The following is a 15007-nucleotide window of genomic DNA, read 5'->3' on the forward strand; positions in this document are numbered from 1 at the left end:
GATAGGTAGCATGTGCTATGTTCATACCCACATGTGAATCCTAGTTTTGTGGCGAACTATCCTGATAAAGCACTGGGGTAAATGATCATGTGATATATTTCTACTCTCCCTAAATCTTCCGCAAATGGATGCAAATGAACCATTTTCTCCGTAATAATTCACAAAACAAATATTCCATTTGTAATGTGACTATTGTAAATTCTTGCTCTCTAATCTCGATTCCAGCTCTCCTTCCGTTCTTGGCTTTTCCTCTGCCTTTGATACGGCCAATCATGCCACCCTGACAAATTGGTTCTCTGATACCCTTGGCATCATGGACCTGGCTCTGGACTGGTTTACCTCTTTCCGCTCAGACTGACCTTCCCAGGCTCAACTGGGCCCATTTCTCTCCACCGTCTCACTCTCCACCTGTGGTGTCCCTCAAGTCTCTATCCTCTCGACCTGGCTTTTCAGCATCTACTTGTTTCATCTAGCCCATTTGATCTCCACTTTCTCTCTTAACTTCCAGTGTTATGCAGATGACACACAGCTCTCCTTCAAGCTTCCCTCTGTCGTCTCCTCTTCCTCTCTCATTCCTGACTGCCTGTCTGTTATTCAGGCATGGTGCACTGCTAACAATATCTGACCGAGATCCTTATCATTGGGACCCCTGCACCGTGTTTCCCTCCCACATCCTGACCGCCCACCATAGGCCCTCTCCACTCATCCTCTTGTGAGGAAAAAAACCTTGGTGTCAGCCTTGACTCCTCACTCTCCTTCTCTCCTCCCATCACAGACCTTGCCAAGAAGGCCCACTTTCAGCTGCACCTCCTCAGAGGCATTCTCCGTTTCCTCACCTTTCCCCTGAAACTCAATGGGCATCATTACAAGTTTGCTGGTCCGGAAACAAGGGTGCCGGTAAGCTCACTGGCACCCTTGTTTCTGGACCGGCAAACAAGGAGTCTGCATGCCGGATGTATACTAATTGACCTTTTCACAATTGATTGTGGGAGAATGAACCTTCTGCGCAATTGATCGTGAAATGAAGGTCAATTAGGACATATATGCAGGGGAATCCCCCTGCAAACCCTGACTCAATCCAAAACCCCTGCAACCCCCTAGCCAATCCCATTTATTACTCCAAACCATCCCCACACACATATATATATAAAAGGTAAAATAAACGTAAAGTTCAATTGTGTAGAAGGTCAATTAGGACTAATATTATTAGGTCAATTAGGACAAAAGGTCAATTGTAAAAGGTCAATTTGGGTAATAGCCTTGCCGGAGCCGCTGTGCCCAACAGGTTTGACAAAGCCGGGGCGCACCTTCCACGGTAGGCAGACCTGTCACGGAAGCGCCGGCACCATTATCAATGGTGCCGGCGCTTCCGAGGCCCCACTCCCATAGAGTCCTGTAGGACTCTATGGGAATGGGGACTTACATTTTACCGGCGCCTGACTTCCTGGGCCACCGGCAGGGTTACTGCTGGACCCGTAATGAGGCCCAATGTCTCCAGAGCTCTGGCTCTCTCCAGGCTGGACTACTGCAACAGCCTCTTCCTCGATCTGTCTAACTTATCCAGAACATGACTGCAAGACTTATCCTTGGCCTCAAGCCCAGGGACTGCATCTCTCCTCCAGCCCTAAAATCTATCGACTGGCTCCCAGCTGCTGCAAGGACCAACTTCAAAACCCTCTGCATCATCCACAAGGCTTTCTGAGGCCTGGGACACTGCTGCGTCCGACTCTATCTCCCTAAATACCTCCCTGCTAGAGCCCTTTGGTCTCCTACCTCTAACTCTCTGCCGATCAGACAGTTTTCCATTCAGAGAGTGGGGGGTAGACCTCTCTCCTCCGCAGGTGCCTCCCTCTGGTATGTCCTCCCTGCCCTCTCAGACTTGAGCCAGATCTCCTTAAGTTCCGGAAGCTTCTCAAGACCTTTCTTTTCTCTTCTTCCTTCCCTCTCCCCCTCCCCTGTTAATGTCCCTGTATGCCCTTGACTGGCTGCCTGGTTCCTTCAGAGTCAAGTCTACCCCTGCACTTGGTCTCCCCTGATCCCCACCTCATTGGACACTGGCCCTTCCAGGGCCCTCCCCCTGCACTAGCCTGGCTGGGCCTGCATCCTTGTAACCCTTCCAGCACCTTACCTCGCACTTAGCTTGTGGACCACCTTTCCCCTGCACTCTCTGCTTTCCTCTGGCTCTGTCCACCTGGCCTCACTTGGCACTCACCTTCTCACAGGCCCTTCCGCCCTGATCTGCACTAACCCCTGCCCTCTAGCCTTCACTTCTGGTTACTACACTTACACAATACAAATGTCACAAGGTCTATTGGGATTGTTACTGTCTGTCCTCCATATTCCCCCAACCTCTTGTCTTGTTGCGCCTCGAAACATTTGTTTATAGGCGCATTAGAAATAACCAATGAATAAATATTGGTCCATAATGCTCACTTTCCTTCTTTGCTCCCATGCAGGGTGTCTTCAGTGGCCTGGCGGTAGGATCCATCCTTACTATGTGGTTAGCTATAGGAGGTACAATCTATCCTCCAATACCTGAGATTATGGGGGTGCTGCCAACCCATGCAATCCATTGCCCACAGCGCAACTCCACCAACAGCAGCATTTTGTGGGGGCCACTGCCTGTTAAAACCCCTGATGTGCCTCTCGACAGGTAAGAAGGGAGAGCTTAGGAGTGGGGTCTTGTGTGGCAGGGAACCATCTGGTGCTCCTTGGAGTCAGGAGGGCGTGATCTCTGGTACTACCACTGACTAATTTTAGCGAGCACATTTTTCATAATGCCTATGACCTTAGCCATAGCCCAGTCACCCAACTGGTCTGTGGAAATATTACTGAATTAAATCTCCTGCCATGACATATAATGAATAACTTGTTTATGAAGAACATCATATCCACAAAACACATGAGCTCTACTCTACATTCTTAAGTTATAATTATTCAGTGTTTATCATGTGCCCATGAAGACTACATGGTTTGATTTGATTTTTTTAATTTATATCGCGCATATCGATGATGGAACCAGGCAGAGAACTGCATCTAGGCGCAGATGGACTAATTAGTGACATAGTAGAACTTGCCCTAGAGGCTGAGAAGATTTATCTGAACCAATAGGTTTTCAATTGCTTCCTAAAAATGGATAAAGAATTGATCTGCCTCAATTGTGCAGGGAGAGAGTTCCAGGCACGTCTTTCTCCCCAAGCAGTAGCTATGGAGAGAGGAATTAACAGTAAGCATTGTCCCCAGGAAGGCAATCTGCGAGTGGGGCAATATTTTACAATTTTTTATGTCAGATAGGACAGTGCAAGACCATGGATACACTTAAAGAGAAGACACAATATTTTAAACTTTATCCGTTGCTCCACTGGCAGTCAGTGGCCCTCATTAGGACCCTGGCGGAGTGGGTTTACGCCAGCGGTATTCGCGGCGGACCCGTCCGCCCTACTACGAGTTCCCGTAGCGCCATGGAGCCGTTTTCCGCCTGGTTTTTCCGGGCGGAGAAATCCATGGCGCTACGGGACCTTGTTGTTAATTACGCCACCGTATTTTACGGTGGCGTAATTAATGCCTTCCCCACTCCCATTATACCCTATGGGGCAAAAATGGGAATGGGGAAGGGTAAAATGGGGAATGGGGATTTACCGCCCCGCCAAGGTCGGCATGGGGCGGTAAATACGCCAGCCCCCATGGCGGTATCGGCAGCTTTCCGCCGTGCTCCATGGTGCATATTGCACCACGATCTCCGCCAGGGTCGTAATGAGGGCCAGTGTAAGCTTCTACGAAAGTGAGAAATAGGCGACTTTCGTGGCAGAGAAAAATCAGACACACCGCTGAGTTTTGGGCCACTTGAAGGTGCTGAAGTTGGTATTTTGGTATGCGAGACAGCATGGCATTACAGTAATCGAATTGACTGTTTGTGAGAGTTCCCACCACCAAAGGTCGGTCAGCCCCAGGAATAGACAGTAGAAGTGGTTTATGAAGTTTTAGTTGGTAGTACAATGAATTAATCATTTGATTGACTAGTAGATTGCAGCTCATACTGGACTGTCAAATGCAGCCCAGATTTCTTACTGATTCACTATATTTGGTTGCAGTTCTGAATGGTGTTGGACAGGGGATCAGAGGTAGTAGGTTGGCCAATTTCATTTCGGGCCAAACACAACAATCTCTGTTTTTGACGGATTCAACTGGAACTTATTTTCCAACATCCAGGTTTGTTTTTTTCTGCACATTTTATAACTCTCTCCATTGCTTCCAGCGGGTATTTTAGCCGAACATAAATGGGCGTGTCATCCCCATATGAATTGTACTGCAAATTAAATTGAGCAAAAATATTAAGACGCATGCAGGTATATATGTTAAATAGCAAGGGCAACAGAGAGGAGCCCTGAGGCACTACACAAGTGACTGGTAGTGCCTTGGAAAGATGGGGGCCTGCTTTAATTTGTTGGTTGGGAGCAGACACAAACGAAGACAACCATTGAATGGCCACTTCAGATATTTGAGCCACTGAGCACATTCTAGCTATAAGTATATCAAAATCCACTGTGTCGGAGGCTGCAGACAGGTCAAACATGACAAAGCATGCTGATGTCACCCTGATCGGCAGCCTCCAATAGATCATCCCAGAAAGCCACCAGGGCTGTATCGGTGCCGTAACCAGGCCTAAAACCTGAATGAAAGTAATCAAGAATGTTTTTTTTTTCTCCAAGAAATCTTGTAACTGTGTAGTCAACACTTTTCAATAATTTTGTCTGGCCACAGGAGGCCCGCAATTGGACGATTATTTGATAACAATTTATGGTCCAAAGAAGGTTTCTTTAGCAGTGGTGTGAGGTATGATTTTTTCAGTTATCCCAGTATTACCTTGGATGAGTGACATATTAACCACGGTTTGGATAGAATTACTAAGAACACCTGTTTAGCCAGTAGGCCGGAATGGGATCATATCTGTGATTGGTGGTTTTAAGATTCACAATCAGTTTCTCAATTGTTTGTTTTGTAATTTACGAGAAACTAAACTTTAATTTATTCTTTAAATTGTCAACCATAGAGCCGGTTGCAGCCTCAAAAAGTGGGGGCAGAGCTTCGGCATCTATATTAGATATAAACAAATCTATTTTATTAGAAAGGAATACATTAAAATCATTAACCATTTTTTGCGATATGGGTATGCTTGCGTTAGTACAGGTAGGATTGGAGACATTTTCTATGGCCATAAACAGAACTTTTGGTTTAATTTTTTGCAAGACTAATCTGTTTTTTGAAAACATAGAGATTTGGCCAATACAATGTTATCCTAATACATTTTTAACACCAGCTTAGCCTCAATAAGGGCAGATTCCGAGCCATTTTTTCTCAGCTTTACGATATACACTCTTGAGGGTTTTTAATTGTCCATTGCACCATGGGTTATTATGGTGATTTGCTGCTTTGACCTTTTTCAAGGGGGCAGTAGCGTTACAATTATTCTGCAATTGTAGCATCAAATCTGTGTATAAAATTGCAAAGGTAGAATTAGATTTACTGACGGCAGATTACACGCCAACTCAGAATCTGAGATGCCATCAAGATCCTTTTTACAGCAGCGAAATTCTGGAGTGGGGATTACCTTAGTTCTAACTGGGGTGAAGTTAGTATCCAAGTGAAGAGTACCAGATAATGGTCCGACCAACTGACTGGTTCATTACTAGAATGGTATAAATTTATACCTCTTGATAAAATAGGTTTCATGCAATGTCCATTTTTATGTGACTTGAGATCAGAAAGAAGGACAAGATTGTGTGATTCGAGGATATCTTTTAAATGTTTGCAATCAGCATCATCGTGCTCATTGCACCAAATATTCATCAGATCACCAAGGATGATTAGCTTGGGGTAGCAGAGTGCTTCAGCCTCCAAATAGTTATCCATGGCGTCTAAAAAAAAGGCTAGCATAACCTGGAGGTCTATAACATAAGATTCGTTTTCATGAATTATTGGGTGTAGTGTCCCAGTATACAGTTTGAAAATTCGGTAAGTTAAGAAAACCTTTATATAGAAGGGTGAATCCCCCTCCCTTTTGGTAAACAATATCAAGCCATTTTATCCTATAGTTATCCGGCACCAACATGTGGAAGGAAGACATACAGGTGGAAGTAAACCAGGGGCCTCATTACAACTCAGGCGTTAAGGGTTAACGCCACCGTTAACCCTTAACGCCTGATTCTGATTTTAACGCCTGCTTTTAGCAGGCGTTAAAATCCATGGCGCTAACCTGCCATGGTGCTAATTACGCCACCGTAATTTACGGCGGCGTAATTAGCTCCTTCCCCACTCCCATTATGCCCTATGGGGCAAAAATGGGAATGGGGAAGGGAAAATGGGAAATGGGGATTTACTGCCCCACTCACCTTGGAATGGGGCGGTAAATCCGCCATCCACCATGGTGTAAACAGAGTTTACACCATGGTGGTAAAGTTGGTGCACTTAGCACCAAGGTTGTAATGAGGCCCCAGGACTCTGTGATAAAAAAAGATATCAGAGTCACTGGTTTTGATGATGTCATTTATGGCAATAGCATTTTTAATTGCTGGTCTTGCATTGATCATTGCCCTTTTCAGTCTTGCGGTCTTCATAGAGTGTACAATAGTCACAGGATGACACAAATCTGACACCTGATTTTATTTAGGGCGTGCAATGAAAGGGATCCATGCCGCAACATTCTAGAAGTTAACAGTGTGTCTCTAGCGTAATTTGTAAACATTGTATTCTTAAATCTGCACTACAATACCCAGTAGTTAGAAGGAATCAGCAACGAGTAGAGTTTGTCTTAATTGAGGTACCAGCCGCAGACCGGCATGACAATGTTGCGCCGGCGCTTTCGTGTCTGCTGGGCAAAACTATAACAGGAAGAACTACAACTCTCAATCTGTTGAAATGTGTGCAGTATTCAAGCTGCGCGTTCGGCATTTCGTATGGCAAGTTGGGCTTGTTTAGAGAATCAAATCTGGGCAGTCAAACGCTCTGATATGAGCTTAGTGGTTAAAAGCAAATTCAACTTCTAAAGAGGCTTTTTAAACTACAAACATCTGAACATGGGAATAACAATAATGGCAGTATTATAAAAACGAGGGAGCAGATAAAATAAAAACTGATAATTGCAGTTTAAGTGGAGATAAAAGTTTCTAAAATTCAGAGGCAAGTTCAATCTATCAGCGCAGAAATGTGCGCACATGCAATGGACAAGGGGCCTCATTACGACCCAGGCGGTAAGTTACCGCCTGGGCCGTGACTTTACCACCGTGGCGTAAACTACGTTTACGCCACGGTGGTAGGCGGATTTACCGCCCCATTCCGAGGTCGGCGGGGCGGTAAGTCCCCAATCCCCATTTACCCTTCCCCATTCCCATTTTTGCCCCATAGGGCATAATGGGAGTGGGGAAGGCGTTAATTACGCCACCGTAAATTACGGTGGCGTAATTAACTCCATGGTCCCTTAGCGCCACGGAATTTAACACCTGCTAAAAGCAGGTGTTAAATCCGCCATGGCGCTAAGGGACCTCGTACTCAGGCGGTAAGGGTCGGCGCTGTTTACGCCGCCGTAAACCCCTTACCGCCTGAGTCGTAATGAGGCCCAAGGACATTATATAGTCAATCAATTACCTTCTTTACCTCTTCTGTCGCTATGTGTGCAGTCCATGTTATTTTTTATATGGAAATGTGTACTTTTGCTGTTTGTACGGTACCTGCCTCTGCATTTGGGAAGTTTGCCCTGCTGCTGTAAGTGCTGAAGATGCATGGGTGCAACTATCGAGGGACCCCCCTCAAAATATGGACCATTACCTTTGGTCCCATCCCAAATATTCCACCCCACTCTGTCCCCCAATAATGTTCCACTGCATCTTCAGCTTACGCAGGACATCCCAAAACACATAACTGTTGAGGGTTCCTCCTTGCCCCCATACGGTCCCGTAGCCCCACCCTGTAAGGATGACACTTCCACACGCGTCCTCACAGTTTGGGCTTCCCAGTCGCTCTGCACGGCCGGGAAACGCCCCGTTTATTTATGTTGCACGCGGCGGCGTGCAACGTCACGCCACTGCTGGCGTGCCCGTCATCTGGCAGCGCCACACTCCTCCTTTTTCCAGGAGAACAACAACACACACTACGACTATTCATTGCACATCAAACACACATTATAACAATAACACTTTAACATTCCCCATTCTGAGAACACCCCTTTATTACCAGCCACCCGGGTCCCCTTACTTCAACAGTGATTGCCACTACAGTAATCAGCCAAATGTCCAAGTACATAATCGGTGAGGCGAGCAGGTCTCCCTCGCCCAGCCCTCTGGGGGTACCTCCTGCTCACCTCCGGCACGGTTGATCTGTCCACAGGTGTTGGTCTGGCTGGGGACTCAGGCAGGCAAGGTGTTTCATCAGTGTCCTTTGGGAGATCCCCAGGGTCGGGCTCAGGAGGCGGGTCGGTTCTTGGATCCCATAGCTTCTTAAAGAAGCTGACATTGCGCGTGACTGCAGACCGGCCATCCGATGCAGTTACCATGGACCCTCTGACTGCGACAACGTCCAACGGCTCTGGCTCATAGGGCAGAGAGAGCTTTCCATGTGGGTGTCTGTTACGAATGAGGACCTCATCACCTGCTTCCAGCCGCTGCGGGCGAAGCCCTCTCCGAACATTCTCTTGCTCGATCCGTGTCCTTCGGTCTGCCTCGACCTGCTGATCATCGATCACGCCCGGTTCCTTCTTCCCCACTTCTGGCAGCAGCCCACACGGGCAACGCCTAAAGGTCTTATTTAGAGTTCACCATTGGCCCTTGGCCACAGGGGAGTGATCTTCCTGTGCACCACCCCATAGCTCTCCAAAAATTCTGAGAAACGTTCGCTCTGGAATGGCGCCCCATTGTCCGAGCACAACGTCTGTGGGAATCCATGGGCCGCAAATACCTTCTCCACAGCGACCACAACGTGCTTGAACACTACCGAGTCCACAAATTTCACCTCTGGATATCTTGAATACTCGTCAACTAGTACCAAGAAGTGGGTGCCCATCGTGGTGGAACCGAAATCCGCGTGGACGACCTCCCATGGTCGCGTCCCGCGAGGCATCGCCTCTATCTCCGGCTCACGCTGCAGTGGAGAAGCAGCCTGACACCACACACAGGCCGCCACAAATTCATCCACCTTACGCTCAAGTTCCGGAAACCACACCTTCAGCCTTAGGCGGGCCTTGGTCTTGGCGCACCCTGGTGACCACGATGTGCCAGCGCAATCACGTCGCCCACCTTCGACTGGGGCACCACAATCCGATCACCCCTGAGCAGGAGCCTGGACGTTGAAAACGATAGTTCCTCCCGGACTTTCCATAGCTGCTCAAGTCCAGTCCTGGCCTCCTGAGTGCGCCCTGCCAGGGCCTCCAGCACCGACTTCCAGGAGCCTTGCTGCATGGACTGCTTCAGAATGTTAAAGCACTCATCCTCAGCTGCAGCCGCCTCAAGCTCCTGAAGAGGCATGGCATTCGGCGTAGCTGCCTCCACTACCACCCGGACATGTTCTTCTGCCTCCTCTGCACAAGTGTCAGGGTCTTCTCCACTGGGCGCCCCAGGGTGTCTGGAGAGGTAATCGGCCGCATTATTCGCCCCAGGCCGATATACAAGAGTGACCCCATACTCCAGAAGGGCGAGCTTCCATCTCTCAATCCGTGCGGGTGGCTTGGATGACGACCCCGCCAGGATAGGAAGCAACGGTTTGTGGTCCGTCACCACCGTCACTGGGCATCTGAGAACATAGAGTCGGAAGTGCCGGCATCCCCAGAGAACTGCCAATGCCTCCCTCTCAATTTGCGAGTATCGTTGTTCCGCCTCAGAGAGGGCCTTGCTGGCGTACGCCACCGGGCGGATACCCCCATCATGGTCTACCTGGGTCAGCACGGCGCCCAATCCAAACGGGCTGGCGTCGACAATGATCTCCGATGGTAACATGGGATCAAAGAATGACATGGTGTCCTCAGCTGCCAGGGCACCCTTGATGTCGTCAAACGCAGCCTGTTCCAGTGGGCCCCAGTTCCAGATTGTGTCCTTCCTCGTTACCGCCCTGAGCGGTTCCGACCTGGAGGCAAGATTTTTAATAAACCGTCCACAGTATGTAACCATGCCCAGGAAGCTCCGTACCTCAGACACAGACTCTGGAGGCTGCGCCTTCTTTATGTCTTGCACCTTCTTGGGATCAGGAGACACCCCACCCCCCTGAACACAAAGCCAAAGAATTCTATTGATGGTCGCAGAAATTCACACTTCTCTTTGTGTAGGGTGAGGCCCAAGGACTGCAGTCTCTCAAATGTCTTTGCCAAACGCCGCAGATGATCAACCTCCGTTCTCGCGAACACCAGAATATTGTCGCTTATATTCAAAACGCCCTCCAGATCAGCTAGGGCACCCCGGATGATATTCTGGAATACCTCCGCCGCCGAGGAGACACCAAAACTGAGTCTCTTGTAACGGTAGAGCCCTCGATGTGTGGTGAAGGTGGTAATATATCTCGACTCGGGGTGGAGTACAACCTGGTGATACCCCACCCTGAGTTCTAGTTTCGAAAAGAAGCAAGCACCTTGTACCTCTGCAATGATGCCATCTATCGTCAGAGTGAGGTGCCTTTCTCTCCTGATGGCCTTGTTTGGGAGCCTCATGTCAACACAAATCCTGACAGTGTCGGGTTGTTTGGGTTTTCGTGCCACCACTATGGGGGACACCCAGGGGGTGGGGCCCTCCACCTTCTCTATTATGTCCAGATTGACCAGGCTGTCCAGCTCCTTATCGACATGCTCTCGAAGGTGAAACGGCACCCTCCGATACTTCAAGGCAATGGGCTGTACCGACTCATCAATATGTAGTCTCACTGGTTCCCCAAACATCCCGCCAATCCCCTTAAACAGTGCCGCATATTTCTCCAACAAGTCATTTATATCCTCCAAATAGACAGAATATGCGAAGCTGACGATGCCAAGGACCTCCGCTGCAGCACAGCTCAGCAAAGTGTTGGTGCTCACAGGTGTCACATAGAACCGTGCTTTGATTTGAGAGCCATCATGCTCTACCTTGGCCACAAATACACCATCAAGGGGAATAGGGTCAAGACCACCAAAAGCAAAAATGCGGGCCCTAGGCGCGGCCAACTTGGGGGGTTGGTTCATGGCATCATAATGTCCCCGTGCCATTACATTGACAGATGCCCCAGTGTCCACGAGGACTGGAACGGGAGACTGATTTACCTCGATTACGCACCTGGGCTGTCTCCTGTTCTTACTATTCAGGACCCCCACACTTGAGACAAAGAAAATGTTCTCTTCCTCGTCCTCCTCCACTTCCTCCACCTGGGCATCCTCCTCACTCTGATCCACCTGAGCGACGTTGGGCTGTCGACCCTGGCGGACGAAGCTTGGCCGCCCTGGGCCTCTCGGTACCAGCACAGGCGTGGCCGCCTTGCATACCCTTGAGAAATGGTCCGGCAACCCACACCGTCCACACGTCTTTCCGGCCGCCGGGCACTCTTCTGGGTGGGGTAGGTCATATCCACACTTTATGCATATTTCCCCTGCCCTTCCGGCCCTCTCTCGGGGACCACCTCCAGGTCTTCTGACACCCCTGCCGCTGCGCCACATCGCACATACCTCCTCGGTCTTGATGGAGCGCAACCCTGCCTCCATTTTGGTTGCTCTCGCCTCTGACACCTCATGGCAGCTCCCCAATTCAAGGATGCGCTGAAGCGTGATGCCTGGTTCTCGTAGCACCTGGCGCCTGAGCTTCCCCGATGAACACGCCTGGTTAAGCATCGTCCTAATCATGTCCTCTGCATCTCCCCAGGCGCAGGTTAAGGAGAGACGCCTCAGGCGTCCATAGAAGGAGTCCAGGGTTTCATCGTCCTTCTGTTTGGCCGATAGCATCACAAAGCGCTCATAGTCCGCGATGGCAAGAGGCAGAAAGTAAGCTTGCAGGGTGGCCTTCGCCTGACCATACGATCCATCCCCAGGCGGCAGTGATTCAAAAATCTCCTGAACAGACGGTCCCGCCGAATACAGCATGGTTGCCAGCCTGGTGTCATCATCCACCACCTGGGCCGCTCGAAAATACATGTCCAAACGGTCCACCCACCTCCTCCATCTGGGCCCTAAGCTAGAAGGTGGGCCCAAAACATCAAACTCGGGCATGGGCTGCAGAGCTGCCTGGGTACGCACCTGCGCCATGACAGGAAGGATCTGTGGAGCAGCAGGCCCTGCCACTGGCTGCACGAGAGGTGGAGGACCTTGAGGACCCGCCTGAACAACCAGAGGTTGCTGCACAGGCTGCACTTGAGGTAGTGCCCGTGGCGGGGGTGGAGGAGGCCACTGTACTGTCACCGCTTCTGCTGCTGCACCACCTTGGTCCTCAATGTCACTCATGAGTCTGAGCGCACAGGCACCCCAACATGGAACACAGGGGCAGCAACTCAAACTCTGCAGTCACTGCAACACCTTGTGATGATGAAGAGGGTGAAGATCAGTGTGGCCACCAACCTGTTGATGAAGATGCACCACCGTGATGATGAAGGGGATGAAAACTGTGTGTGTCCACCAGCCTGATGTTGAAAAAGATGAACATGAATTCCTCAGCTTTCAATTGCTCCCAAAAATTAGAAGAAGAAAATGTGTGGGTTATGTAGATCCTAGGCCCTAAGCCTTCTTTCTTGCTTTCACTCGACGTAGGAAACCCAAGGAAAAGCCAAAATTCAAATTATGCATATAGTCATGCAGGTATGCCTTCCTGCTATGAGGAGTTCCAAAAATTAAGCCTGGGGCCACTTCCGAGCCGAAACCGGAGCCTCGTGAGGTCCAACGTCTTGTTTACCGAAATGGCCACCAGCCGCGTGGGTAACGCACTACCCGCGGCAAGTAACGAAGTGTTGCATCCACCTCGTTTCGGTGAAAAAATTCTATCAAAAGTCACCGCCAGGCCCGGGCATCGTTTCCCCCACTCATCGCCACTGTTGAGGGTTTCTCCATGCCCCCATGCGGTCCCGTAGCCCCACCCTGTAAGGACGACACTTCCACACTCGTCCTCACAGTTCGGGCTTCCCGGTCGCTCTTCGCGGCCGGGAAACGCACCGTTTATTTATGTTGCACGCAGCAGCGTGCAACGTCACGCCGCCGCGTGCGTGCCCGTCATCGGGCAGCGCCACAATAACCAAGAGAAAAGCCTGTCCAAAAGAGCATGTATGCCCCAAGCATTGTGACACATGAACTACATTTCCATCACTATCACAGACAAATTTGCAAACATAAAAATCTGTGGCCATACTGGAATACTCAAAATGATATTCGATGTTATGCAAAGCAGCAATGTACTATGTGTCCGTCTACCCTTTTTCATTCGTGATTTATTTTACTGAACAGTGTGTCATTACAAGTTTCCCGCTTTTCTGGGATATTCCAGTTGTCGGAAATTCAGTGAAATCCCCATTCTATTGTCAGAGTAACAGTATTTAATGTTAACTGAACATCACGCATTTACGTGTGAGCTTTTACACACTAATTTGGATAGTTCCTATCCCAGTTTGCGTTAACATGGCATTGAAATAGATGTTTCCACAACAAGTAGAGGCAGCGACATACATATAATTCTCCTTTTCAACTATTATGAGGAACTAACACTTCATTACATATATTTATTATTGCAGATATGACGTATACTTTTGTTTACAATTGACGTCATGCGTTGCTGTGCGCATGACGTCATCACGCATGCACGCATTCACGGAAATACATGCGCGAAGGTCATTTAATTGGTCCCAACGCGAGAAGCATTTCTTCCGGGCATCAACTGAGTGACTATGTTTGAGGGACTTATCCCTAGCATTTCTCTACCCATTCAAGATGATCTGACCAACTATGTGGCTAGCATGCCAGTTTGACGTAACACATATTTTACTTTATGATTATATTGGCCTAATTTACAACGGTGATGCTCCATTACAGAGGGTAGGTTCCTACACAGTGAGAATAGTCTCATGTTTTTTTCTGAACCAAAAGGTGATTGTAACTCAAGATTATATTATATTATATTACAGACGAAACACTATGGCAACTGCTAAACCACACCGTACTATATGGCTTGAGGTTAATTCATTGTTTCAAAGATTACCTAATCCTATACGGTATTTCCAAACCTTAACATCACCAGTGGCCTATTCAGGATATTATTTATGCACTTTGAATTTTAGAATATTACAATGTCATTCTCACTCAACGTTTTGTCCTATCACCAGAAAAATAGATATTGGCTTATCCAACTGGGGTAAGCATGCCCTTTTAGCCCTGATTACACCTCACCTCACTAATCAACGGTTTGCCCTAAAATATTGTTTTGAATTGCATCCATGATTTAGAACACTATACTAATAGCACAGCTCATTTCTCATAGGGTGGGGTGTTCAGACAATTTTGAGGCAAGCACTCGTATTTTGATTACATCACAAATTCAGGGACTCAATATGTTCATTATTAACGGGCAAGTAGGATGGATTCACATCTGTCAGCTTTCACTAATCATTAAGAATGTGGGGTATGACACATCTCCCCATGGCATAATGACATTAGTCATTTTCAGTATCACCAATATTGAAATTGTACATAATTTGTATGGTCTTGTATTTTGACTTATGCAATTTTCCTTTGCATTTGTACCCAATTGACTTCACCCTCCGTCTCTGACCTGAAATGTAGCTCGCTTGTCCTATATTTTCATTTTGCAATCTGATGTTGATTTACCATGATTCAATACTTTCATCTATTCACTATTTCATGAATATAACTTGCACTAAACAATTTTTATTTCTGCAAATGTCATGTTACAATTGTGTTGAAACTACTCACAGCCTTGAGCACGACCAGGTGGTCGAAACGCGTGTCGTCTGTACATCACAGAAAATTAAATCTTTATTTCACACTGTTTGTCATAGTGATATTCTCAGTATTACT

General features: G+C 48.2%; 1 protein-coding gene across 1 annotated transcript in view; it reads left to right on the forward strand.

Annotated features, from left to right (window-relative positions):
• The window catches only part of LOC138570121 (sodium/iodide cotransporter-like), a 636461-nt gene that overhangs the window by 466893 nt on the left and 154561 nt on the right, over positions 1-15007 (forward strand). The window contains exons 12-13 of the mRNA XM_069648754.1: positions 2457-2624; positions 12861-12872. Of these exons, the coding sequence (XP_069504855.1) occupies positions 2457-2624; positions 12861-12872 (180 nt within the window). The remainder of the gene's footprint in view (positions 1-2456; positions 2625-12860; positions 12873-15007) is intronic.

This window comes from Ambystoma mexicanum, chromosome 1p (genome assembly GCF_040938575.1).
Source record: "Ambystoma mexicanum isolate Mex_15411 chromosome 1p, UKY_AmexF1_1, whole genome shotgun sequence".
Taxonomy (NCBI): Eukaryota; Metazoa; Chordata; class Amphibia; order Caudata; family Ambystomatidae; genus Ambystoma; species Ambystoma mexicanum.